Below are 27,940 nucleotides of genomic sequence, written 5' to 3' on the forward strand. Positions count from 1 at the left end.
CAAATTAGGATGTGAACCCAGAACTCTTTGACTGGAAAGCCCTGGCTCTTTCTACTATGGGATGTATAATATACAAGCACTATTCTCTATCTGCTTATGAGTAAGAAAGATTTTTATAATCACATCTACCTCCAATTCTTGCTGGAACAGGGAAGGTAGAAATAATATACAGACAGACTCACATACTATTTTACTGCCGAAAAAAAATACATTATATAAATCTATACCTTCTTTTGACTAACATGTACTGAAGGCCTTCTTGGTGACGTGGGGGATAGGAAGGAAGCCCTGGCCGTGAACTATATCATGTCGCCAGTAGGGAAGGTGTGTAGTCACCACTCTCTGTGACACCTGCAGACTGCTGTGGAGGATGGAGACAGACATGCTGGAGGCCAGTTTCACAGGAAAGGTGAAGGCTGCGTTGGGTTTTGAAGGATGTATACAGGTTTGCTCAGAGGGGAAGAGGGGAAACCTCCCTCCTGGGCGGAGGAAAGGCCGGCAGAGGCCTGGGCCTGAAGGTGTATGTGGCGTTCCTGGAACAAAGAGGGGTTTCATGTGGTCAGCGAGGAACCGAGGAACCGAGGGGCAGGAAGAGGCAGAGAGAGGGGCTGGAGGCAGTTTCCCAAGGGTCTCATGTCCCCGTGAAGGAGTTTGTTTGGATTCTGGGAGGCGTCTGGCAGGCTTTTTAGGCAGGGATCAGATGGGAATGACTTTGAAAACGTGGAACCCCGAATGAGCCCGAGTGAATGGGAGTGGGCAATGCAAAAGGGAGGAGTTGGCGGCTCGGATACAGATGTGTGCTCCAGATGTGTAGATTCCGGCACACATTGAGTCACCAAGAAAGGATTAGACGTTATTTCCCCCGGCATCGGCAATGTGACCAACTTGGGGCGGATATGCTCATACGGGGAGGAGAGAGGCCTTTCAGGGTTCAGGAAGACTCACAGAGACTATGAATAATGATTATTGATTCCAAACAAACACACCGATGCTGAGATGATGATGAAAAGCTAGCATCTACTGGGTGCTCACTACATTATGAACACTCAGCGAAGTACTCTGCATGCATTATCTTACGTCAGTCTAACAACATCTTGTGTAAGATGTAGGCTGAGTCGTATGAAATGGCCAATATGTGGTGTATTTAACGTAGGAAAACAGATCAAGAAGCCTGGAGATTGGCCAGGGTCACACAGTCACACAAAGCTGACTTGGAATTCAAACCCAGGCCTGCCCGATAAGGACTCGAGAGTATGGCAACCCTGAGTTCTAATTTCAGCCATCACTTACTAGCTGTGTATCCTGGGACAAATTTGTTTTTCTTTTTTCTTTCTTTTTTTTTTTGTTTTGTTTGTTTGTTTGTTTGTTTGTTTTACAGAGAGGAAGGGAGAGGGATAGAGAGTTAGAAACATCGATGAGAGAGAAACACCAATCAGCTGCCTCCTGTATACTCCCTACTGGGGATGTGCCCACAACCTGGGTACATGCCCTTGAACCTGGGACCCTTCAGTCCACAGGCTGACGCTCTATCCACTGTGCCAAAGCGGTTAGGGCTGGGACAAGCTTCTTCACCTCTCTGAGCTTCGTTTCTTCACCCATAAAATGGGGATAATAACTGGACCCCTTTCATCAGGCATGGATTAGGGGAGAGGCCGCATGAAAACACAGCACATTGCCAGATGCGGGAGAGGTGTCTGATGAATGTTAGCTGTGCTTGTCATCCTTGCATCACTATCCCAAAGCCTGGGCTGTTAAGCAACTTCCCAGCCTGCTGTGGGGAGGCGCCTCCTGGAGTCAATGTGTTCCCTGGACGGAAAGGAAAGAGATCTCACAGGACCGTTCCAGGGTTACTGGTAAATAGTCTTCAGAGTCACGCACGGGCGGGAGGAGAGCCAGGAGCGGTATCCTCTGGTTTCCAGAACTGCAGGCCCCTTCCTCTCTGGAGGTCTCGGGTGCTCAAGATATGGAACAAACACACTGACTCAGAGGAGGACTCGTAAGCGTTAGCATCTACCAGGTGCTTACCGCATTCCGCAGGGGTTGGCCCAGGAGGAAGCAGGTATCCCCCTGAAGAGTGGCTGGAGCCGCTCTGCTCTCACTCAGGGCGGCCTTCCTAGGAGCTCTGTCTGACCCTTTTCCCACGAACCAGCCTAAGAAGAGGCTATTTCCAGATACTCCCAGCTGCCTTTGCTTGGGAGAGAGAGCCACTTCTGTCGGGGAGGGGTCCTGCGAGTCCCCCTGCCCTCAGGTCTCACGGATGCGCTTTCTGGTTGTGTGTCCAGATGTTCCTGATACATGTGTGCACGCAGCTGTGTGTGCGATTCTGGGCCCGACGGAGCAGTGCTGGCAGGGGTCGGGGGTTGGCAGCACCCTTGGCAGCCCCATCTCCGGGACACCTTTTCCCCATTACATTCCACGCCTGGGCGGGGCGCCTTCCGGCTGTGTGAGTATTGACTCTCTGCACTTCATCTAAATCAGAGAGTGTTCCTTCGGCAGAAATTACAAGCACGGCTAGCCGGAGAACAAAGGTCAGACGCTGGCCCCAGCTGTTCTCCGTGTATCTCTGGGAGGGCGTGGGGGCGCTTCCACTCAGACCGCCATTGAGGTGACCACCGCCCGAATACAAGGCTGAAAGGGGTGGAGAACAGGCGGGCCAGGGAAGCCACACCTTCATTTCAGCGCTTTTTGGGACACACACAGATCTTTCCAGCAGCGTCTGCCCTTTTGCTTGGCTGGACTCTTGCACAAGCCCTGGCTGGCCTTAGCTCAGTGTCTCTGAAAAACATGTCCAGCCCCTTCCAAAGGAAAACTCAAAACACAGACACTCCTTATGCATTTTCCTGGAAACATTCTATAGCTCCAGCCCGGGAAAGCTTCCAAAAGTTCTGCTGAAGCAACGATAACGAGAGAGAGAGAGAGAGAGAGAGAGAGAGAGAGAGAGAGAGAGAGAGAGAAAGAGAGAGAAAGAAGAGAGAGAAAGGAGAGAGAGAGAGAGAGAGAGAGAGAGAGAGAGAGAGAGAGAGAGGAAAGCGATGGGGGATGAGAGAAGCTTGGACAAACTCTCCTGTTGGTTAATGTTCAAGGGAACAGACTTGGATTGTAGGGAAAGGAAAAAGCAAGGGTTTCCCGGGTCAGTTTAAACATTTGTGCTGTTTGTTTTCAAGGCAATTTCAAAATAGCTGGCCTCCCCCCTGGAGTGAAGTTTTGCGGAAGGCAAAAACTTACCCTTCCTTCCCCCACCTGCAAGGTTTTCACACCAGAGGCTCCACTCCCTTCTGGCTTTTATTTTTTATTTTTTTTTTAAATATATTTTATTGATTTTGTACAGAGAGGAAGGGAGAGAGATAGAGAGTTAGAAACATCGATGAGAGAGAGTCATCGATCAGCTGCCTCTTGCACACCCCCTACTGGGGATATGCCCGCAACCAAGGTACATGCCCTTGACCGGAATCGAACCCGGGACCCTTCAGTCCCCAAGCCGACACTCTATCCATTGAGCCAAACCGGTTTTAGAAAGGACTTTCCCAACCCTCCAAGATTCCCTGCCCTCCCTCACCCTGCGGACCGTAAGGAGTTATTTTTGCTCCACCCCGAAGCAGCTGCATTCCAGCTGTGGCGCTATTGTGAAACAGTCAGGAATCCCCTGGCAGGAAAGGTAAGGGAGGAATGTGTCCTAAGGACACCTGGATGCCGGCAAAAAAAAATCTGTCTGCAGCACATGTGTCAAACACAAGGCCCGCGGGCCAAATCCAGCCCGCCAGGCCTTGCAATGTGGCCCGCACCGCGCTGTCATCACTGCACTCCGCTGTCAGTTTATGACATTGTCAGTTTATGACTGTTCAGTAAACCATTCGGCCCGTGATTTAGGCTGGATTTTAGATTTTGGCCCCTTCTCTGATTGAGTTCGACACCCCTAGTCTGCAGAGAAGCACAAGGAACAAGTTCTTGACTTAGGGTTCCTTTTATCATTCTGTGCCGCAGAGCCCGGCAGCTGTTAGCGGAAAACTCTCGAAGTGACCTTACACATAAATGTGCTGACCAGCCTGAACCCCCTTCCTGTGAAATGCAAGAAAAGAAACTGAAACGTGTTTGTGAAGAATCAAACATATTTTCACCTACTCATGAGCTTTCATCTTTTGTTTTAAATTTTTATTGATTGATTGAGTTGAGAGAGAGAGAGAGAGAGAGAGAGAGAGAGAGAGAGGGAGAGAGAGAGAGAGATTTGTTGTTCCACCTAGATATGCACTCATTGGTTGATTCCCATATGTGTCCTGACCGGGGATCAAACCCACAACCCTGGCATTGCTCCACCAACTGAGCTACCGGACCAGGGCAGCTCCCATCTTTTTTTTTTTTATATATATATTTTATTGATTTTTTTACAGAGAGGAAGAGAGAGGGATAGAGAGTTAGAAACACCGATGAGAGAGAATCATCAATCAGCTGCCTCTTGCACACCCCCTACTGGGGATGTGCCCGAAACCAAGGTACATGCCCTTGACTGGAATTGAACCTGGGACCTTTCAGTCCACAGGCCGACACAGGCCAACGCTCTATCCACTGAGCCAAACCGGTTTCGGATGGCTCCCATCTTTTTAATTAAAGGCACCAACTTGCTCAAAATAAGCCCTTGGAACAATCAGTAAACAGACTCTGTAAGCAGGTGACAGCAGAGGGCAGGAGGGTCTCTTGGGAGGTTCCCATCCCTTCCACAGGTGGTGCCTTCCCCTGCGGATTCAGGTGGAGAGGGGACCTCAGAGACCAACCCAAGTCCTTGAACACACAGAGGCTGGCCAGACAGGGCAGGCCCACACAAACTGCCTTTTAGGCAGTTGGCGTCCTCAGCAGCTGTCAGACAACTGCCCCGAGCCCTCTGGACTGCGGAGTGCTGCAGCATTCCCGGGCCTCTCCCCCAGTCTCTCCACCATCGTATGACCTTCTGGGACTGCACGGCAGACCTCAGGCTAATGATAGCCCATCTCACTACCTGATTTGAGACCAGCTGGCAGCAGCTGCCTGGCTACACGCTGGCTTATCCAAGCCGCTTAATGTCCCGGGTCTTGAGATTCTATATCTTTTCCCCGGGGCATCACGGGCCACCAAGCCAGACAGCAGCAATGAACCACCACGGGAACGCTTTGAGAGGCCAGTGTCCAGGGGAGGCACGCCACGGAGCCCTCCACTCACCCCCACCCCCTGCTGAAAGCGGATATGGAAATTTAGTAGGAAAGCTGGTGGCCTCCGTCCCAGGGGGCCACTCACTCAGCTATTGTGAGAGCTTTCCTCTCCCCACTTCTTCCTGCTCCTGCGGTCCCACTTCAAACACTCCCCTCGGTCCACCTTTTAACACCTCCCAGGCCACTCTGCCACCGTCAACCCCCCCAACGCCGCCACCACCGCCACCACCACTGAATCAACAGCCCACTTCTCACTCAGGTCCTTTCAGAGCAGGGTTGCCATGGAGAGTGCCAGTGTCTTCTCCCATCCCCTATCTTTTGGGGTTTTGAGACCCTAGAAGGAAAGTACCAGGAAAGCCCAAAAGCATTATCCCTCCCCAAACACAACGACTTCCAGGGTCTGTGCCAGGCACACTCACAGCACCCGAAATAGACCCATTGTCTTCTTGTGTAACATCCAGGAATTGGGTGAAACTCATCATTTTTCAGGTTACCGATAATGCCAGTTTGGAAACTGAAACAGGAAGGAACACCAGCTGAAAAGGCTTTTATCCCGCCCACAGCACTTCTCTCTCCAGATGCAATTTATATATATTTTTTGTTTTGTTTTGTGTGTGTGTGTGTGTGTTTCTCAGCCATACTTCGGTGGGGTTAAAATTAGCTGGCAGCATTCTGGTCACATGCTAGACAGCAAAACAAAAGGGAGTTGTTCCGCTGCTGCTCCTGAAGCAGCCCCGGCAGACCTCACTAATCCTGGGCTTTGGGGACCCTGCCTCCTCGGGCCCCGGTGCCGAGGAGCCGCCCCACCATCGCCCCTTTGTTGCCCACCCGCTGGACAGGGGCAGGACATGGGCAGTGCCAATGCTGTTTGAAATCTCGGGGCTCGCCTCCATCTGGGAAGGCACTCAAGAGTCCCAAAATGGCTTTTGCAAATCTTCCCATTTGGAAGAGGAAGGCGGAAACAAAAAAACAAAAAACAAAAAAGGAAGAACTTTTGAAGCCAACAAATAAGCAAATACCACAAGGACATGGAGAGAGAGGGAGGGAGGGAGGGAGGGAGGGAGAGAGAGAGGAAGGGTAGTGTCTGAATGTGAACGCTGGCATTGCCTTCTGGGGGGACGGGCTGCTCTGGGCATGGTTAAAACGGGGAAATCATATATCCGCACTGTGTGCAGCCAGCTCTGCGGATAGATGAGCTCTGGACCCTGAGAATAAAGGGTTCCTCAGCGTCTGCTTTGTTCTTCCAGCTTCAACACTGTCACCAGAAGCCCTGGATGAAAAACACAGCTTCTGATTCATGCCCGCACTCAGGAAACATCCCTTGCTCAGTGCAGAAACTTGTCGGTCAACCTGGGGAAGGAATCACCACCACGAAATGTGCTTTGGCTTGCCAAAGCTGAGGAGCTTCCAGAGCCAAAACCCCAGCTGCCGGGATTGTCTGGAGAAGGTGGGGGTTGGGGCGGGCGAGGGGGTGGGAGGAGGGATGGGGAGAAAGCAGGGCTCTCTGAATCACCAGATTCCTACCCCCAATTCCATCCTATTTTAATTCCAAGCCAAGCCCACCCCCGAATATCTAATGGGCCAATTGATCCTAAAAATCACGTTGAACACCACCCCTTCCAGCTCCGTGCCTGCTGGCAAGGTGAAACAGATGGCTTTTATCGATAGATGTATTTATTTGGAAGGGGCTGCTTGAAGTCAGGAAATGCCAGCAAGACAGAGTGTGCGTGGCTCTGGCCAGAATTGCCGTGACAATCATAGGCAGACACCAGACAGTGTCAGGTTGAAAGAAATTGCAGCGAAGCCCCAGGAACCTGGGACATTTTCCATCTTTCTCCTGCCTGGCCTTCCATGTCAGCCGTCCACTTATGAAGAAATACCTCATTTGGTTCAACATTCTGTGGTATTCAAAGGTTTGTATGAGCCATGCAGGGCCTGCTTTCTCAAAGGGGGTTCATAAACCAAACAGGCCTCTCGCTTGGATCTCATCCTGAGGCCCTCATTATCCAGACAGACCCAAACAGAAACTCCCCACTGCCTCGGAGCCCAGCGCATAAAATCCTCTTTAATAAACATACACCATTTATTTCTTTTCAGTGGAACAGCCTCAAGGTGTTAAAAGTACATAAAGGTCTGAAAGCTGAAACCCTAGATAAACAGTGCGCCGAAATATATTTAGCAGAAAATATCGAAAGCCGCAGGAAAAATATGTTCTCTTCCTGGGATGTTAACAAAGGTTTAGGTTCAGGAAACCTTCAGGAAATAGCGAGTTGGGTTGAGGAGGACTACTGCTCAATGTAAATAAATCACTAAACCTCCTTGGCCTCCCTACGCCTTGGCTGGAATGGAGTATTTCATTTTTTCCCCATTAAACAGGCCACCCGGAGAGTTGGCATTATAGACCTGCACACGGACCAAATCTGAATGTGCTATTTTGTTTCTGTGCATTGAATCAGTCTGTGTTTCAAATAGCAGCTTGTGCAAAATGGGGGATGCGGGGGTGGGGGCCTGGCCATCCAGACTGGTGCACCCTCACACTCAGCATAAATGATAGACCTGTTTCACCTCACATCACCCAGGGTCTTGTCTAGGACAGAAACATACCCTCTGCTGTCATTGCCCAGGGTGATGTCATGCTCATGTTAAAGCCCGAGGTTCTAAAGGACTCGGTTGCCTCTGCAGCAATAAGATGCCTTCAGATTTCCTGAGGTCTTGGGCTAGGGACTGGAGAGAGAGAACCTGGCCAGGCCAGGCAGCCGCTCTCCCCTAAGATGGATGCTGCATGAGGTAAGCGGCTGGCTCACGTAGCTGGCATCGCTGCAGTTCCAAGTTGCCAGCAAAATATTATTAAAAAGATAAAATACACGCAAACTGCGCAGAATGTAGGGCTGCTGTGTTTACATCCGGGTTTTGATGACTCAAAGACTTACACTTGGACTTGCTGAAAAGCTCTATTAAAAACACAGCTTTGTGAAGGCCCCCAGGGAGCAGGAAGCTGGGCGGGTGTGTGTGTGTGTGTGTGTGTGTGTGTGTGTGAGAGATTGTTTGGGTGGGGGTGGGGGTGGGGGTGGGGGTGGTGACCTGCCCAGGAGGGTGCTCAGTCCTGCAGGTCGTGGCTGGCACTCAAGACCCAGGAAAATGCCTAGAGGTTAATCTGCACTTGGCTGCAGAACCAGGGAGAGGAGGGTTAACGTCTTTCCAGAACATTTATTTCACCATCTCGCTGACTAGGAGGAGGAGGAGGGGCGGAGGGAGGGAGGGAGGGGGGAGAGAGCGAGAGCCTGCCGCGCCGAGAGGCTGAGGATCACAAGGCCATTCTGATAGCCTCCTGTCCCCATGGCAACTGCAATGGCATTTATCAGTTCCTTCTGCGCGCAGGCACAGCAAATCTGCATTGCACATGGCAGGCTTCCAGCATTTCAAATGAAAGAGCACTTTGAACGGCTGCCAAGTTTGGAAGGAGCAGAACTGTCAGGGCTGCTTAGAGCTGGCAGTTTATACTGGGGAGGCTCTCGCTTTCCCAGAATGCTCCGGGCCTGGCGAGCTGCCAAGTACTTAGCGGAAGCTAAAAAGTAACTCGCTCCCCTCCCTCCCCCTCCTTCCCCCCTCCCCCTGCGCACGCTAGCCGCCCCCCCCCCCCACGCCATTCACCGCAGCGCTCTCAAAAATTTCCACATGTCCTGTGTCACCAGTGCAGACTGTACAATGAAAACCAGAACGTCGGCTGCCCGCGACCGGGCGGTTATTCATAGGGGGGCCGCGGGGAGGTGGGGTGCGGGGGGGCGGGGGGTGCAGGCTGGGATTTGACACTGACAGCCAGGGCGGCGGGTCTCCGCTGGGCCAGCCATAACCACTGGGCGTCACAGCCCGTGTGTGTGTGTGTGTGTGTGTGTGTGTGTGTGTGTGTGTGTGTGTGTGTGTCTTGCAGCCTTAAAAATAAAAGTGAAAAGCTTCTGCCTTGTAGACACCCAGAGTCCCAGGGTCGCCGCCTAGCTAGCTGGGTTGGGTGTTTGGGAGCTTCCTTTTGGGGCGGGGCGGGGGTGGGGGGGATGGAGGTCATGCAGGCAGCATGGTGCAGATCCAGCCTTTCCAAGAGCCTTGGGAAAGAGGGTTACTGAGAACCCAACCCGTTTCTGGAGTTGTTTTTTTTGTTTTGTTTTGTTTTTTTTTTCCTTCCTAGACTCTCTCCCTGTCGTGGTGAGGAAAGCTCTGAGGCCACAGATGGGGAGGGAGTCTGAAGATGGTTTTCAATGGAAAGTTTACCCGATAAACTTCTGGTTGTCACACGGTCACGCACAGCCCAGAGCACAAGAGCTTCTACGAGCAGAAACTGGAAATTGGCAGTGTTCACTGTGCTTGAATGTAAAAGGGGAAAAAAAAAAAATTAGAATCTACACTGAGATCAAGGGCCCGGGCTTTATTTTCCAGCACAAACAGAACAAAAATTGTCTGCCGCTTAGGCAGTTGGATGGAGTTCAGGAAAACTATGTCTGGCATTAATTCCAAAGTGGAGGTTTTGGTTCAGGCGAGGCCCATTAATTTCAGTAAACTGTTTTCACTAGTCCAGACCCTGCTGTGCGAGGACTATTTATTACCTTTTGCTAACCTGATGTCTGCAGAGTTGTAAAGCAAAGGGGAAAAACAATCCAGGGTGGAGATATCTATATCTCGGATCAAATGGGTTTTGCACCTTCCCTTTGGGGGCCATGTTTTATGGGGCATTTTCTTATCCCTGGTTTTTTCTTTATCAGCCGTGTGTGTGTGTGTGTGTGTGTGTGTGTGTGTGTGTGTGTATGTTTTAAAAGGCATCTTGCAATGAATTTGAGGGGGGGGGGGGGAAATCCTGATGGAGAGGAAACTGGCAAAAGTCAATACCTATCTCTCCTGCCGCCTTCCGAAGGGCACCTCCCAGACACAGCGATGTTTTGTATGCCTGTCCCTAAGCTTCCAGGCTGCGGGTCCAATGCAAAGCCCTGACATGATTCACCCTGATGATCGGGTCTAAAATACACCAAGACAGTCCATTTTGGCATTTGTTCTCCCTTAGGAATTTTACTAGCTGCCTTAGGAAAGCACATAAATTGCTTCCCCCTCCCTCTCTTTTTTCCATGCCTCCTCTCTTCATCCCCGCTCTCTCCCCCCCTTCCATCTTGATGTCATTTCAAAGGGAAGGATGAAAAGGGGGGATTTGTCAGGCAGTCAGGTTTGTGAATGTGTCTTTCTAGTCCTCAACACATACACACACACACACACACACACACACACCCCTCCGTTGAGAATGAGAATGTTAATCAGAATTAAAAGCCAGTCAGTACTGTTAAAGCATCAAAATGAAGACTTGGAGAGAGAAGAGGGGGAGGTTGAGGGTGGGGGTTACAGGGGCACGGGGAGTGGGAATGAAATAGAATTCAGTCCCTCCGCCTGACTTGCCAAAAGAAAGGAGGGGAAAGGTAACACCAATTTGGTCAGCTTGTCAAATGTCAGAATTATTGGTCTTTCCTTTTAACTCCCCCCTTCCACCCGCCCTCCTCCGCCCGCCCCAAACACAGCAAGTTTTGTGCCTTTCCCAACTGTGATTAATCTCTGGCAGAGGCCAGAAACAGGAGTAGGTTTCTTGGCTGCCCGTTCTGATAAACAATCTGTTCTTGGGAAGAGTAGGTGAAGGGGGCGTCAGGGCGGGAGGATGGTGATCTGTGGGCCTGGCGGGGGAGGGGAAACGGAGTGGGGTGCCAGAGGCCAGCCCCGCTAACCCTAAGCAGGGACCCGCCCTCCCGGAAAATGCAAGTGCCCCTCCTTTGGAGCGCGTGGTTTGGGGTGGGTCAGGTTTCCTGCCCTTAAGAATGTGAGCAGACAGTGGGGCCATTCTTGCTGCCAGTTCCCAACGTCCAGGAAACGTCAGAGGGACAAGGAGGGCTGGGGGAGGGCGAGGCGAGGGGAGGGCAGGGCTGGGGAGGGGAGCCCGGGCGCCCCCGCGGTTCAGGACCCGTTTTCCACGCTCAGGGCGCTGGAGACCCCTGGCTCTTGCGCGCAGAGACCTGTGTGCCCCGGGAAACCGAGGCAGCCGCGGGGGAGGCGGGGCGGGGTGGAAACAGTGGAAAGCGGAACCGGGAACGCCAGAAGACGTTCAAAACAAAAGGAGGAACTATTTTGCGGCTGCGGCGGAGGTCCCCGGCACCCGAACCTTATAGGCAGGCAGGAAAGCCGGCTGTGGATGTTGCCGCGAGTTTATTGTGCGGGCAGCCAGGCAGAAAGCGGCGGAGTGAGAAGGTGGGGAGGGGGGAGAGGCAACGGTGGAAGGGGAATCGGTGCCGAGGAGGCTGCGTGCGCACGACTGAGAAATGTCACCGAGGAGAGTGCAGTGGCATCGAATAAAAGATGAATAATTGGCTACCTTTTGGGAAAGGAAGGTAAAGATATTAATAAAGGCGAGAACCCCGCTTCTTCTCAGCCTGAAAAGCAAAAAGCAAATCCATTCCTCACCTCCTGCCTCTTCTCCCCATCCCAGCGCGCAAACACACACACACACACACACACACACACACACACACACACACACGCCCCTCTTGTCTACCTTGCATGCAAGAAGCCTAGTCCAGACTCTCGCTTTCCTTTGGATTTAATTACATGAAAATGCTGAACAAAAAACCTGTAATTACACCCTTAGTCCCTGCCACTCAGGCGAAGCGCACTTCCTGCCTGGTTTTGTTTTTTAAAGAAGAGGTCATTGCCTCTTTTCTTCCTAAATGGACCAAAACAAAAAAGTTAAAAGCCCCAAATAGATCCAACTGTTCCAATCGTCAGCACCACCAGAGATTTGGGGGCACCCAGGGGCCTGGCCCTCTAGGAGAGATGGGAAGGAGGTAGCCTAGCCTCACTATTGTCTCTCCTTAGCGCGTAGGTATAAGGTAGTCACTGCTCCTTTGTCCTTCAGCCTAGAGGAACAGAGATGCGGGGCTGGCTGTCTCAGGAAGAAACCCACCAGAGCAAGATGAAGAGTGTGGACAGGCCTGAGCATCAGCCTCCCTTTCCAGATATTTTTTTATTTTTATTTTTTAATTTTTTTACTAGAAGAGCTTAGTGCTGGAAGAGATTCTTGACAATGGCCACTTTACTAAAGCCCTATGCATTAGCATACAGAGTTTTTATAGTAAGCCCCTGAAGTAAGGAGAATATGTTTTATTTTTGTAATTTTTAAAAAATATATTTTATTGATTTTTTTACAGAGAGGAAGAGAGAGGGATAGAGAGGTAGAAACATCGATGACAGAGAAACATGAGAGAGAAACATCGATCAGCTGCCTCTTGCACATCCCCTACTGGGGACGTGCATGCAACCAAGGTACGTGCCCTTGACTGGAATCGAACCCGGGACCCTTCAGTCCGCAGGCTGAAGCTCTATCCACTGAGCCAAACTGGTTTCGGCAAGAATAGGTTTTAATATCAACACTTGACAGGTAAAGAGGTTGAGGCCCGGAGAGAATAAATAGATTGCTCTAAGTCAGTCATGTGGCTGGTGGGAACATTGAATAAGTGCCTCTATTGACTTTTGTGCTATTGCATCAGGGAAACTAGGATACCTAGAAGCAAATGGAAGCTTCTAGATTTGGGGCTGGAGCTAATTTGGCTTAGCTGATCGTTAAATCCCCAGGACTGAGAATGTGCTCTTCACTTTAATAATGGGATGGATGGCAAATGGAAAAGCCCAGGGTAAGGAGTTGGGAATGGGAACCCACCAGGCCATCTGGCAGCCAAGTTTTAGCTCTGAAACAAAATGTAAGTGATGAGAATAGTTTTACACCCACTCGGGACACATCAGACTTAAACCCTCTGGATCTGGCCAGAGGGAAATTCAGGTTAAAGCATGGCGGCCCTCTAGAGCAGTGTTTCCCAAAGTGTGGTATGCGTACCCCCCGGGGTACGGGAAGAGTTTGGTGGGGATACGCGTTGCACCGGAGTTTGGTGGGGATATGCACTGCACCGTGCTTAGCTGCACCTAATTCTACGTTCTCATGAGTACGAGGGGTACTCAGCGTTATGAAAATTATAGAAGGGGTACACATATGTCAAAAGTTTGGGAAACACTGCCTAGAGGAGTCAGGGTTGGGGGGTCACCTGCTCCCTGGACTTTTAGCTCTAATGATAGGTGAGCCAGCTTTTTAAAAAAATTAATTTATTGATTTGAGAGAGATAAGGGGGTGGGGGGAGAGAAACATCGATTTGTTGTCCCACTCATTTATGCATTCATTGGTTTATTCTTGTAGGTGCCCTGACCACGATCTAACCTGTGGCCTTGGCATATCAAGATGATGCTCTAACGGTTGGAGTCTAACCAACTGAGCGACCAGGTAGGCCAGGTTTGACTGTCAGAGTTACAGGCCTCCCCTAGGCTAGAAATGCTTTGAGGGCATCAGCGTGCCATAGTCACCAATTGGTCGCCAGCTCAAGTGCAGGCCGGTGGGTGTGTGCACAGTAGATACGACCTGAATTCGGTGAGAACAAAGGGTTGTCACTTGTGTGATATGACCTCTGGATCTGGGAAGAGGTTCCTTCCATCATAAATGCACCCTGTCCACTTTCCTCCTACCCCTCATCATGTGGCCCTGGGTCCTCGTTAGGAGCAGCCACCCAGCCCTGGCAGGTATGGCTCAGATGGTTAGGCACCCGCCTGTGCACGGAAAGGTTGCCAGTTTGGTTCCAGTAAGGGCACATGCAATGCAAACATTGATAGGTTGCCAGCTCCATTCCCGGTAGGGGGTGTGCAGGAGGCAGCCTATCAATGTTTCTCTCTCCTCCCTTCCTCTCTCTCTAAAAATCAATAAAAATATAACAAAAAAATAAAGTAAGATGCAGCCATCCCCACTAAGAGCAATTCACTAAAGTTCCTACATGCTTCAGGGTGTTCTAGAGCTTCAGGTTTTCCTCTATCACTTCTACCTGGGGAGAGAGAATTCTCAGGGGATGCCAGGAAAGCATGGCTACACAATTTTACTCATAGCTAAATGGCAACTGATTTTAACTCCAAAACAACTGGTGCTAGTCTGTGCACAATCTTGTATCTGTTGGGACAGCACTGGCATTCCTAACCTGTATACTCCTGTAGAGAGAGGCAGTTGACTTTCTTGCCATTTCATAGAGGCATCTGGGATCTTTCCCCTCACCATCACCACCATCACCACCAGAAGGAAAAAAAAAAAGAAAAAAGCCAGCAAGAATGTGGCTTTAAGAGCCAGAATGCCGGGTTTAGAGCCAGAGAACCTGGCTTCCAGTAATTGTTGACCAGCTCTGGACCTGCTTTCCTCACCTATGCTGGAGAGTGATGAAAGTAACACCTACCTCACAGGGCTGCTGTGGGGATCGGTGAGATAATGTCTGGGAATGCACTTCAGAGCTCTAGACAAATGTTGGTCATTACATTGTTCGTAACAATCTCTTCCATTCGATTAAGTACATTATAATATTGTATTTTTTTTTTCCACACAGACCAATGAGTCAGGCAAGAGGGGCAGTGTAATTATTCCCATTTTACAGACTAAGAAACCAACGAAAGTTCAAAGTCAATTGCTCAAGGTCAGACAGCTGTTTAGGGTCAGCCAACTCCAAGTTGAACCAGGTTAATGTAAACAATGTACTCAGTCCTAAGTGCCCTCCTTCCCTCCCTTCCTCCTGAGTTTCTGGTGGAACTGCCTAGCTCAGGCAAGTCAAAACAGTTGGAGGTCCTGGTCCATCCACCCCAACCAGGAACTGCAGCCATCCCTGCCCGCCTGGAACAGACTCGACCAGGGGGACCCTGAGGCCGCGAGGAGGGCTTCCCGTTCTGAGGCCCCGCCTTCTGGCAGCCCCAGCAGGAAAGCGCCGGCGGCGACGGGTCTCCGAAGCTGGACGGTGGAAATCCCCGACTCTGGTGCGGGCCGCTGGGAACCCACTGGCACTCCTGCACCCTGCCGAGGGCCCACGAGCCTGCGGGGTGGGGGGGGAGGGTCCCCGGGTCTGTGCACCTGTGGCCTTGCCAGTCCCTGCCAGGCTTCCCGCCCACTCTGGCCCTCCAAGCTCTCCTTCCCAGCTACTCCCCCCCCCCCCCCCTTTCTTGGAGTGTGGGTGTTTGTTTTAACCCAACCGGGTCAGTGAATAGCACCCTTGTCTGGAGCTTCCTCTAAGCCTGATCCCTGGGAGGCTCATTCCAGGGCTTCTTTATTTTTGGATCTTAAAAAAAAAAAAAAAAAAAAAAAAAAAAATCAGCTTTTGCTGAGGACAGCGCTGGGCTCCCCCCGTGCCCCGGCACGTTGGCAAGGAAGGGAAGCGGGGAGGAAGCAGGAACCAGACGCGACTCCCCCCACCCCCCGATTCTCCTCCCCCCACCCCCGCCCCGCGACTCTGCACTCCCCAGCTCAGCTGCCCGCCCCTTCAGGAAGAGAGCAGTCGGAGATCAGATCTCGCCGGGGCCGCTGCGCCAGCACTAACCCCTGCGTCCTCCTTTCCTTCCACCCAACCGGGAAGAGAGCGCCGGCGGCCGCGCGCCCGGGGCGGGGCAGGTCTTAGCGGGCGGCGCGGCCTCCCCTCCCCGGAGGTTCTGGGCGAATCACGCTGTTCCTGGGATTTCACGGTCGAGTGGCTCTTGCGTAACCCTACGTACTGGCCTAAGCTAATACTTTTTTTTTAAAAAAAATTTTAATACCAGGATTAATCCTTTAGGAAACGGCAAATACTTCCGCCCCCCGGAGCCTGCCCCCGGGGAGGGGGGAGGGGAGTGTAAATTACCAGGCTGACTCGGTTCCCTCCCCCACCGCCCCGGGCGCGCCTGGCCACCGGGGTGGGGGCCCTTGGAGAGGCCGGAGGGCGCCCACCCCGGACGTTTGTTTCCTTCCACTCCGAGGCGGCTGCAGCGGGAGGCGGCCCTCGCTCCAGCGGGCAGAAGAGCCGGGTCCCGCTTAGGGCAGGGCTGAGTGTTACCAAAAAAGGGCCTTCTCTTGCCCGAGCGCTTGGCAGCGCGCGCTGCAGCGGGGGTGATGCGAGGTTCAGCCCGGGCCTCGAAGAGCCAGCCAGCTGGCTGCAGGGATGCCAGGCCCGAGGCCCCCGCCAGATCCATCTCTCGGCCACACACGGGCGGGGGCGGGAGGAGGAGAGAGATTGCAGGGAGCTTCGCTGCGACCTTCTCACCCCTGATGTCGGGTTGTGGCCTCCGGAAAGGCCAAGTGGAGAGCTGACCTTGTGTTCCAGTTAGGAGCAGGGTTCTCTGAGGGTGCCAGCTCATATCGCAAGCTGGGGGTGGGGAGACAGTCCCCATAGGAAAGACCTTACGGGAGGACTGCAGGCCCTTCCTCTTGCTCCTGGTCTTGGCTCTGCTGGCCTCTCAGACCCCAGCGCCAGAACAGTCCCTCTCGCTCCACCTGATGTCTTAAGTGGAGCAGCCTCTCTGGTTCTCCCACTGGCCCGTTCCTTCCCGCTGTGGACACAGTATTGTCATGTGGGATTCAGGGACAATCTCTCTCCAAAACGTCCATGTTCTTCCCTCTCACAATCCCTGGCACAGCCCTACACAGGGCCATCTCAGACAAGCATTGTCTTCATAAATAATGCTGATTTTTTTTTTTTTTTTTTTTTTTTTTTTTTTAGGGCAGGAAGGGTACCAAGAGAGCTATGCTTTTTAAATTAAAGGGTTAGGAGTCCTTAATGGAAGTTTGTTTAAATGCATGTTTATTTCTAACTTGGTGTGTCTAAAGATACCTCGTGTGTGTGTGTGTGTGTGTGTGTGTGTGTGTGTGTGTGTCCTTTAGTAACAAGGAAGACGGGAGACGTGTATGCACATACCAAACATAACATTATGAGAGAATCCAACTTGCTTTCTCCAGCAGCCTGGCTAGATAGGGTTGGGGCTAAGTTGCTAATCCTCAGTATTTTTGGTTTAATAAAGGGATGGGCTGTACAAATATTAATGTAAAGAAATGGGGAGACCAGGCTAGCCAAAGCAAAGAGCCTTGAGTTTTGGGCTGATGGGGCTGTCACTCCATTTCCCAGCCCTATGTTTTGACTCACTCCAGGGTAGCTGTGGTGTGGGGAGGGCTGAAGTCTGGGAGGGTGAGGCAAGGTTCCTGGAGCTGCTCTTTGCAAGAGGAATCACTGCCCAGAGCCAGGCAGGCCAGGGAACGTTTATTATTGTTGGGGAGAGCACAGTGAGCTCACTGTTTTTGCAAAAACAGAAATCTGGCTGCTTTGAGATGAAAGAGGGGCTCCCTAGGGCTCTTGTTCTCCCCCTTCTCCCTATCCTTAAAAACTCCTCTACCTTCGCACCTAGGGCCCAGAATTAGTGGGAGATTGGGTGCTGGGAGTGCTGGATGGGGGAAATAGGCTCTGAAGGTCAAAATAAAGATAAATACTTCTCGCTGCTTCAACTGAACTTTATTACAATTAGTAGTAATGATAGGAACAATGTTCTTTACAGTTTATGTAATTTACAAAGTACTTTAACCTGTTAACTAGCAATTGTACTAACATTAATATCAATAAGAATAATACACAACACTTACCAACAGCTTCCTATAAGCCTTGCACTGTGCTCTGCATACTGTATAGTAATTTATGTTACGGTCTGTGGCAGTGGCAGGCCCACAACTTCTGTATTTGGAAGAACTCCGTGGCTCAGTCTCTTTGGAAGGAGAGGATTGGAGTTTGGCTATAAAGGCGTATTTGCACAGTACTTTACAGGAGATTGCATGTAATAAAGAATTAGGGAGGAGGGCTGATGGAAATTGTGAGCATCCCAAATCACCTCTGAGAACCCAAGCTTGTCAAAGTCACCTCTCAAATTAGATTTACTGGATTCAGCTCTCAGCGCCCTCTCTAATGGCCACGTGACCTTCCACAAGTTATTTAACCTCTTAACTTTCTGAGCCTATCAATCAGAGTTAATAATAGAATCTACCTGTAGATAATATGGAGGGTTTAATGATGATAGAAGTAAACCACCTACCGGCGTCTGGCTCACAGCTAGTCTCAGTGACTTACCTCCTTATTGAGATAAGAAACAAAATGAAATTTCAAAGAGTTTTAATATGTTGGGAGCTATTATCCCATTTTGCAGATGTGAGGTTAGGTGAAGATAAGTAACTAGTTCAAGGTCACAGAGCCAGTACAGCAGGTCCTCCAATAAGACATTGCTTTCAAAGCCATTTCTTCATAACAGTGATGTTGACAAAGAAATGCTGTAGGATCCTTATTCTCGTTTATGACAGTTAGCCTACGGTAAACTTGGTTTTGCTTAAGGTCATAGAACCTATTGATGATGATAAGTGAGGTCTTACTGTAAGTGATAAAGAGGGAATTCCATCCTGGTCTGCCAGGCTCCAGAACCTGAATTTCCTATATTGCCTCCATCCCTACCCAGGATTATCTCAGTTTTTATGATGGGAAAAAGGCAAAATAACAACAACAAAAAACACCCCAGACCCAATACTTAAAAGAATCAGTGATGAGAGCTAAGAGCAACATAATCTGTTCTGCAATAAGCAATCTGAGGAGCAGTGATCCTGTAGCAGAAAAGAAATCACGGTTCTTGCTCAGCCTTCTGGGCACCACGGAATGAAATCACAGCACGTGAGAAATAACTGTGTAAATTGTGCTGTGCTTTACAAAGAGATATCAGTATTATTAAGTGCTGCCCCTACCTTCTTTTATCAAACCCGTAAACACCACTCACCTGTTTGGCCTCTCCGGCAGCTCTCCCTCCCAGCCCCCAACCGCAGCTGTGCGCAGCCAGTTGACTGTTTTCCTTAAGGCCTCCGGGTGCTCGTAGCTTCTTTAGACATTCAGCCAAAAATTTTAGACTGCGGCTTGGGGGGGAGGGGTAGCTCACCCTGAATTCATTTAGCTCCGTCGCTGAAGCTCGGTTCCTAGACTAGTACACAAAAACAAGTCGAAAAGGCAGTTTCTGGAAGAATGGAAAGCAGCGAATGTTGCAGGTGTTCCAGTTGTTATCAATGAATGTAAATAGCCATGCCGCGGGGGATGGCAGGGGTGGGCGGGAGGTTTGATCGCAGATGAAACGGGTAATACCTCTAGATGCAATTCACAGCGAAAAAATTTGAAACAGGACATTAACATTCCCTGCCCGAGGTTGTTGGGTGGGAAGCGAGATCGGAAATGAGCTTGCGGTTTTTAAATGCGTTTTTTACTCGGGAAAAGCCAGGCGAGGAAAGGAAAGGTCATCGTCTTGTTTAATTTCCACCCCCCCCCCGCCCCCAGCCCTGGACTTCCAGCCTTAGCTCGCGCCGAGCCTCAGCTGTTGTACACACGCCGCGGCGAGGGGGGAGGGGAGGGGAGGGCGGAGGCGCGGAGGAGGGGCCGGTGGGGTGGAATCTGGGCGCCCTGCCGCGCATGCGCCTTGCTCGAGCAACAAGTGGGCTCCACAGACAGAGGAAGTGTAAAGGGGGGGGGGGGGGGAAGAGAAGAACTGGTGCAGAGCATGGTGGTGACGTCAGCGCTCCGCCCGGGCGGCATCCCGCGCGGCCAAGCCGGGGACAGCGCGAGCCGCAGCGCGAGCGGGAGCGCCGAGTCGCGCCTCCGGAACGTAGAGTAACAATCACAACCCCACATTCCGGGCGAGTGCAAGCGGCGGGAAGGGATGCGCCCCGGGCCCGGGCGCCGCGCGAGTGCCCTGCAGCCAACGTGAGCGCCGCCGGCCGCGGCGGCCCGGGCGCCGGCCTGGTCTGGGGGCGGCGGGAGCCTGCGTGCGAGCGCTCCTCTCTCTCTGCTCCGGTGCGTCCTGGAAGCTGCGGCCGTGCCAGTCCAGCAGCCCGCCAGCGGAACCGCCGACGCCGCGGAGGGCGAGCCTCCTCTCTCGGTCCTCACCCCCTCCCTGCCCCGGCCCTCCAGGAAAAGCCGCGACTTCAGCAAGATTGGACCCGGGCGCACCGGGTGGCACTGCACCCTCTAGCCCTCGCCCCGGGGAGTCTGGCGGGGAGAGGACGCAGCTCGTAGGGGGGAACCCGCCAGGGAGAGGAAGAGAGTCCCCTTCCGAGCTTCCACTCACCAGCCACTCCGGGGAGGGGGCCAAGAGCCAACGGCGGCCGGCACCGGGTACCCTCGCCCCCTCCCCCCGGGCGGGCCTGGAGCTTCCAGTTCGAGTCCGCCGCACCAGGAAGAAGGCGCCCGCGCTCCCCTCCGGACCAGACAGCCGCAGTCGGAGGTGGGGGCGAGGAGCGGGCTGAAGTCGTCCGCCGCCCGGGGTGGCGGAGACCCCGAGGAGAAGCACTGCGCCGCCGGCGGTGGAGAATCGCGCGCCCTCCAGCCACAGGGGCAGAACTTTCTCGCCCCCCCTCGCTCCCCTGCAGTCGAACTCCCTCCCCAGCCGGCCGGTCCTCCCCGAGGAGAAGAAGGCTCCGCGGAGGCAGCCCGGGCGGGGGCCCACCTTCCCCGGGGCCGGCATCATGTCGGCGGCGCAGGTGTCCTCGTCCCGGAGACAGTCTTGCTACCTGTGCGACCTGCCTCGGATGCCCTGGGCCATGATCTGGGACTTCTCGGAGCCTGTATGTCGCGGCTGCGTCAACTACGAGGGCGCCGATCGCATCGAGTTCGTGATCGAGACCGCGCGCCAGCTGAAGCGGGCGCACGGCTGCTTCCAGGACGGCCGCTCCCCGGGGCCGCCGCCGCCCGTCGGGGTCAAGACGGTGGCCCTGTCGGCGAAGGAGGCGGCGGCAGCGGCGGCGGCGGCGGCGGCCGCTGCACAGCAGCAGCCACAGCAGCAGCAGTCGCAGCCGCAGCTGAACCACGTTGACGGTTCCGGCAAACCCGCCGTGCTGGCGGCCCCGTCCGGCCTGGAGCGCTACGGCCTGAGCGCCGCCGCCGCTGCCGCCGCCGCCGCCGCCGTGGAGCAGCGCAGCCGCTTCGAGTACCCGCCGCCGCCGGTGAGCCTGGGGAGCGGCAGCCACGCCGCGCGGCTGCCCAACGGCCTGGGGGGCCCCAACGGCTTCCCCAAGCCCGCCTCGGATGAGGGACCCCCGGAACTGAATCGCCAGAGCCCCAACTCGTCTTCCTCGGTGACGGTGGCCTCTCGGCGTGGGACGCACAGCGGGCTGGTGTCGGGGTTGCCCAGCGCCGGGGGCGGCGGAGGCCCGCAGCTCACCGTGCCCCCCAACTTGCTGCCGCAGACGCTGCTGAACGGTCCGGCCAGCGCCGCCGTGCTGCCCCCACCGCCGCCCCACGGCCTGGGCAGCCGCGGGCCCCCGACCCCCGCGCCCCCCGGGGCCCCCGGCGGCCCGGCTTGTCTCGGGGGCGCGCCGGGCGTCTCTGCCACGTCTTCCTCCTCCGCGCCGTCTTCCACCTCGGTGTCGGTGGCCGAGGTGGGCGTGGGTGCCGGCGGCAAGAGGCCCGGCTCTGTGTCCAGCACGGACCAGGAGCGGGAACTGAAGGAGAAGCAGCGGAACGCCGAGGCCCTGGCAGAGCTGAGCGAGAGCCTGCGCAACCGCGCGGAGGAGTGGGCCAGCAAGCCCAAGATGGTCCGCGACACGCTGCTCACGCTGGCCGGCTGCACGCCCTACGAGGTGCGCTTCAAGAAGGACCACTCCCTGCTGGGCCGCGTCTTCGCCTTCGACGCCGTCTCCAAGCCCGGCATGGACTACGAGCTGAAGCTGTTCATCGAGTACCCCACGGGCTCGGGCAACGTGTACTCCAGCGCGTCCGGGGTGGCCAAGCAGATGTACCAGGACTGCATGAAGGACTTCGGCCGGGGCCTGTCCTCCGGCTTCAAGTACCTGGAGTACGAGAAGAAGCACGGGTCCGGGGACTGGCGCCTGCTGGGGGACCTCCTGCCCGAGGCCGTGCGCTTCTTCAAGGAGGGCGTGCCCGGCGCGGACATGCTGCCCCAGCCCTACCTGGACGCCAGCTGCCCCATGCTGCCCACCGCGCTGGTGAGTCTCAGCCGCGCCCCCAGCGCGCCCCCGGGGACCGGGGCCCTGCCGCCCGCCACCCCCACTGGCCGGGGTGCGGGTTCCAGCCTGCGCAAGAGAAAGGCGTCCCCCGAGCCTCCCGACTCCGCCGCCGAGGGCTCCCTGAAGATGGGCGAGGAGCAGCAGAGGCAGCAGTGGATGGCGAACCAGAGCGAGGCGCTGAAGCTCACCATGTCGGCGGGGGGCTTTGGGGCGCCGGGGCATGCGGCCGGCGGCCCGCCCCCGCCGCCTCCGCCCCTGGGACCCCACTCCAACCGGACCACCCCGCCGGAGTCGGCCCCTCAGAACGGCCCGTCCCCCATGGCCGCCCTCATGTCGGTGGCAGACACTCTGGGCACCGCGCACTCGCCCAAGGATGGCAGTTCCGTGCACTCCACCACCGCGTCCGCGAGGCGCAACAGCAGCAGCCCGGTGTCGCCGGCCTCCGTGCCTGGGCAGCGCCGCCTGGCCTCACGGAACGGGGACCTGAACTTGCAGGTGGCGCCCCCGCCGCCTAGCGCCCACCCGGGCATGGACCAAGTGCACCCCCAAAACATTCCGGATTCCCCCATGGCCAACAGCGGGCCCCTCTGCTGTACTATTTGCCACGAACGTTTGGAGGACACGCATTTCGTTCAGTGCCCATCCGTCCCCAGCCACAAATTCTGCTTCCCTTGCTCCAGAGAGAGTATCAAGGCCCAGGGGGCCACCGGCGAGGTGTACTGCCCCAGTGGAGAGAAATGCCCCCTGGTCGGGTCGAATGTACCTTGGGCCTTCATGCAGGGCGAAATCGCAACGATCTTAGCGGGGGATGTCAAAGTGAAAAAGGAGAGAGACCCTTGAACCCACAAGACGGCCACCTCCTTTGACCTAGACCAGATCCTCTCTCCAAGCCAGAGGGCCCCTCCCCTCCACATCTATCCTCTCTTCCCTCACCCCCCCCCCAAGATGTAGAATTGTGAATATAACAAAACTGCAAAAAGTTAGTCTTATGTATAGACATTATTTTCGTCGTATGTTTCTATATTTTGAAACTAAGGTATGTAACTTCTTCATTTGAAGGATAAGCTGGTTTGTGTTGAGCAGTATAATATTGGTTGGGTCACATGCATCATACTTGTTAGCATTTATTTGGTGGCAGGGTGTTTGCCTAGGTACAGAATTCATAGCCCTTAGCAACACTGCTGCTGGTGTGTATTTTTGTAAATGTTACACGCACTCTCTAAAAGGAAAAAAAAAAAAAAACAAAACAGAAGAAAATGATTTTTTTTTTTTTTGCCAAGGCCAGTGTTGCTGCCTAAAAAAAAAAAAAAAAAAAAAAAAAAAGCTATAAAATGGTGACAGCTTCTTTCTAAACAGCCCCAAGTGTTGAAGTCTTCACTTTAAGTTGTTCTGTTTTGTTTTTTGTTTTTCTGTTTTGTTTGCAAAAAAAATGGTAAAAGGGGATGGTGGGGTGGGGGGGCGGGGCGTTTTTTGTTGCAAGTTTGTGAGGGAAAATGTTTGGGTTTGTTTCTACTGACCTGAATGTGTTGGATCTTCACGTGTTGTTTTGTTTTTGCTTTCTTGATGCACGGATGCTTTTGAACAGTAGAGCGAAATGCTAGACATGGAGAATTTGCTCTGTTTGTCCTTTATACATTTCTGTAGTTAACAGAACACTGTAATGTGCCTTGGAGCTTAGTAACTTGTAATAAATTCAATTGATATTAATTCTGCCCTGCGTCTGCAAGTGTGTTTTTCTAGGGGTAGGCCACACAGTTCCAACAGAGGGGACACTCCCCACCTCCAACTAGAACACAAATGCTGGTGCCTTTGAAAGCTCCCGAGCTGGCATCTGTAGAGGGCCCTGTGCTGGCTGGCTGCCCCTCCCCTTCTCAGTACCAGGCTATTTACATTCACCTCTGGGGCAGGGACAGTTGCTGACTAAGCAGTTTCTGTTTACTCTTCAGCATTTCTATTTTGTCCCGGATGCACCCTGCCTCAGCTACAAATGGCAGTTAGGAATGCTTTTTGGTGCCTTGCCTTGTGGCCATGAGTATACACTGATACCCAATGCACTATGATTTGTGCAAGGTATGGGGGGGGGTGAGTGTGGGGGAGAGGGGAGCATCTATGGTGCTTTGCCTCAGATGTGATAGAAATCACTGTATTTGCACATTTAAAGCAAAATTGCCACAGAGCTGAGAGCCATCAATGGAGGCAGGAGAGGTGTGGGCAATTGGAAACAAATGAGTGTACTATTAAGCTTCCAGCTGATGATGCATTGGGAAAACAATTTCACCTCATTCATTACACGTTTTTCTTCCCTCCCTTTTTGACAAGTATTTCTAAAGACATTTAGCTGGTTAGAAGAAAGTTGTGGGGTGAGAGGAAGAAAAAAACACACACCCAAACCCAGTTCCTGAATAAAGGTCACTTACGCTATCCAATGAAACCCATTCCCCTGGTGAAGAAATACAATTCTCCTAATCATCGTTCTGGCGGCATTTGTGAGGTACACAGGGGTGGGGAAGGGGGCTGGGGAACAGGAATGTCCTTTGGAGCTGTGAGCCCCCTTGGCAGTGTCCAGGCTGGAGCTCTCCCAGAGCTGGGGAAGGCAAACAAGCCCGGGGTGAACCTTGTCCTTCCCTGGGAGGCACGTGGAACAAGAGTAGAGAACGGGAGGGAGGAAGCAAAACAACCAGCAGCTGATCTGAAATCCATTCCTGGCCACACCCCATTCCTGGTGGGGGGCAAGCTAAGCCAGGACAGTTCCCACGGAGAAATAAGCAATAAAGGAAGACTTTTGGCATGCCCCCTCCTGACAAAGAGGGAGCAGGAGGGTAGGGAGATGGTATGGGTGCCGGCTCGTTTGGGGAAAAACAAATCACGGGTTAGCCCAGAAACATCACCCGTGTGGAGGTGTGGTGGTTGGGTTGGTGTTGGGGCTTGCTGTTAATAACAGCCTTTCAGTTTCTGTTCCTGCCTTGCCACCACCCTCACTGAAGTAGTGGAAACCATGACTGTGTGTGTGTGTGACTGTGTGTGTGAGTGAGTGTGTGTGTGTGTGACTGTGTGTGTGAGTGTGTGTGTGAGTGTGTGTGTGTGTGACTGTGTGTGAGTGTGTGTGTGTGTGTGTGTGTGTGTGTGTGTGTGTACTTGGCAGTTGATGGATCTGCTGCAGCCTCTTAGTCTTGGTGCATGGGAGGTGCCTGGCTCACCTCTTTAAGAATCTCCCCACATATAAATAGATATGTGTGTCAGCTCACTGCGAATGTGTCCTTGCATTTTCATCGGCTGCCAAGTGTTGTATTGGTGCTTGTGAGTCATGAAACCTATTTTCATCCTCAGGGGTAATTAGCTTGGGGGTGATAATGCATGGCAGACTGTAGGAAGAGTTAATTCTAAAACCCATCCTTGCCTGGCTACCAATCACACATTTCACTTAAAGGTCTGGGTTGGCTTTTCTCATAAGCTCATTAATAAAAACCAAGCATGCTTCGCCTGGAAGATCCGCTGAGGTGCTCCCAACCCCCACTCTCAGCGCGCGCGCACACACTCTTAACATGGGGAAAGCTCAGCCGCCTGGGGATAAGGATAGAGTGTCGCTGGTGTAAGTGAACCGCGGATGAAAGAAGGAGTGGTGGGTGCGGCCGCAGCATGGAACTGTACGCGATGTGTGTGGATTACCTGTCTGGGCGTGGGCCCTGCGAGCGCTGCCTGGTGACTCCCGTGGAAGCAAGCCCTGCTCTCTGCCCCTGTGTGCACATCTGCGCCTGCTCACCCGCCCCTGTCTCTTCATTGCTGTAGTGTTACCTTCCGGAGCCTTTAGGATTGCAAGGCCTTTGATTTCGTGCACAGAGGTGGGGAAGGGGCCTGTCATTAGAGCTGAGAACAGTGTAGCTTGCCCCCCTTCTTCCGCCCATTTCGGTCTGTTTCTGGGTGCGTTATGAGCAGGAGAGGCGGTAGCTATGATAACGAGGCACCCAGCGAAGGCAGCCTGTGGGTTTCACTAAGGAAACCTGCCCTGATGAGACCTGGGGGAGAGGAGGAAGGGAGTGGGAGGGAGAAAGTGGGCTGGGGTGGGACTCCAGACTGGAAGTGAATTAGAATGGCGCAGTTAATTAAAGTTTACCATAGCCGGGGGCCATTTGTTAAAGGGCTTCACTCCCTTCTCCTTTTTTGGAACCATGTGACCTTTCTCTTTGCTCTGACCAATTCAGCTGCTAGTCTGGCTGCTGTAACCAGTCTTGCTTTGATCCCTCTGCGAGATTGCTCCTCCTCAGAAGCCTTCCACATGGCAGACCCCGGAAGCTTTTTCCTCTTCTGTACCTGGGCCTTCGGGAGGGTTTCAGAGATTCAGACGGAGGTCTCTGGGTGAGCCTGGGCTTCCTTCGCCTCCAGGTCACTCTGATCTCCCCGCTCCTCCATTGTCCATCCTTCTCACTCCCTTCCTCGTGAGAGGCATAGTGGCCAGCACTTAAAAATTCATATCCACATTGTATTTATTTATATGCGTTGTCTGAGCCGCTGACCCAGGCTGGATGTGTCACTGGTAGTGGGGGCAGCGGTGTAATCCAGGGAGAGAGTGAAGAAGGTTTTAATAGGTTGATTGGGGTCCTTCTTTTTGCCTTGATCTCTGAAGGCTGCACTATAGGAGATCCAAAATGTTAAGTCCGGCATTCACATGTCAACCCGCTCAGCCCACATGGGCCTGCAAGCCTACGTAATTAAATGTAAGATTCAAGTACATCTTGCCCAGGCTGTTGTGTAACGCGTACCAGAATTCACTTTGCTTTCTCTCATACTTGATCCAATTAAGGACACTGGAACTGGGGATGAGTCATCAGGTCATCTAGTGAAATGCTTTCTAGACCTTTCTGAGCTTAGGGACACCTTAGAAAAACCTGATAAACATGATGGGTTCTTTCCTAGAACCTACAGGTACGCCCACTCAAATGGATTTGCATACATTTTCTTTCCTTTTTCAATATCAATGTTATGTATTTATTTTTGAGTAGATAATACATTCCTTTGGTTTAAAATTCAAAAGATGTAAGGGGGAATACAGAACTACTATAAGGTCTCCTTTCTACGACTGGCTCCTCTGCCATTCAGTGTCCTTCTGGGATACATGCAGCGTTCCCTGGTTTTATAAAGGGGTTCATGCACATCGAAAGCCCATCTAACCTGAGTTTAGAACTTAGGTCTCCTCCATCCACCTCATAGAGATGAGGGCCAGAGAGGTGAAATAACTTGCCTAAGGTCACACAGCAGCAGAGCCTGGGCTGGATCCCTCTTAGGGAACAGTTCAAATAGACATTAAAACACACACACACACACACACACACACACACACACATACACACACACACAAGGACATGCAGCTTAACGAGGGCTGTATTTGAGAAAGGGTGATGATGAGATGGAGCCAAAGGAGAAGGAGTACCTTGTGGTGTGGGGATCAGTGTTTTTACTAACAAGCATTTTGCTCTTTGGGCTCTTGCAGCCAGACCTTCTGGGGAAGGGAATGTGTAGAGAAGTTTCTAGGTTTCTGACCGTAAATACCAGGTGGGCCTCAACGAGTGGAGTCTTTTTTTTAACCGTTGAGCTATGGACCTTCATCAACTTTCCCTTTGCTGATTGGAAACGTCTGAAGGTTTCAAGACAGCCAGGTAGGCAGCGATCTGGGCATGGAAGTACGTAGGGAGAGAGAAAGGAGGGTGGACCAGGGCTCCTCCTGCCTTCCCTCGAGTTGTCACCACCCCTGCCTGGCACTCTCTCCCCACCGCTGAAGAGGGCACTGAAGGGGGACGTGAAGGCGACAGCAGCCTGCCAAGTGCTGGGAGAAGCACACTGTGCCCGCCAA

At 53.0% G+C, this 27,940-nt stretch overlaps 1 protein-coding gene across 1 annotated transcript; it reads left to right on the forward strand.

The window, feature by feature from the left end:
- Positions 1–20,458: 20,458 nt before the first annotated feature.
- Positions 20,459–23,807, forward strand: IRF2BPL (interferon regulatory factor 2 binding protein like). Its single transcript, XM_084891576.1, has one exon. The coding sequence runs from the start codon at positions 20,596–20,598 to the stop codon at positions 22,933–22,935; it is 2,340 nt and encodes a 779-aa protein (XP_084747702.1). The 5' UTR covers positions 20,459–20,595; the 3' UTR covers positions 22,936–23,807.
- The last annotated feature ends 4,133 nt before the right edge of the window (positions 23,808–27,940 follow it).

Source organism: Pipistrellus hanaki (assembly GCF_964339955.1).
Source record: "Pipistrellus hanaki genome assembly, chromosome: 1".
Classification (NCBI taxonomy): Eukaryota; Metazoa; Chordata; class Mammalia; order Chiroptera; family Vespertilionidae; genus Pipistrellus; species Pipistrellus hanaki.

Bases quoted from the DNA above. Each gene is read 5' to 3' on its own strand.
- IRF2BPL (XM_084891576.1), top strand. From the start codon at position 20,596: ATGTCGGCGGCGCAGGTGTCCTCGTCCCGGAGACAGTCTTGCTACCTG.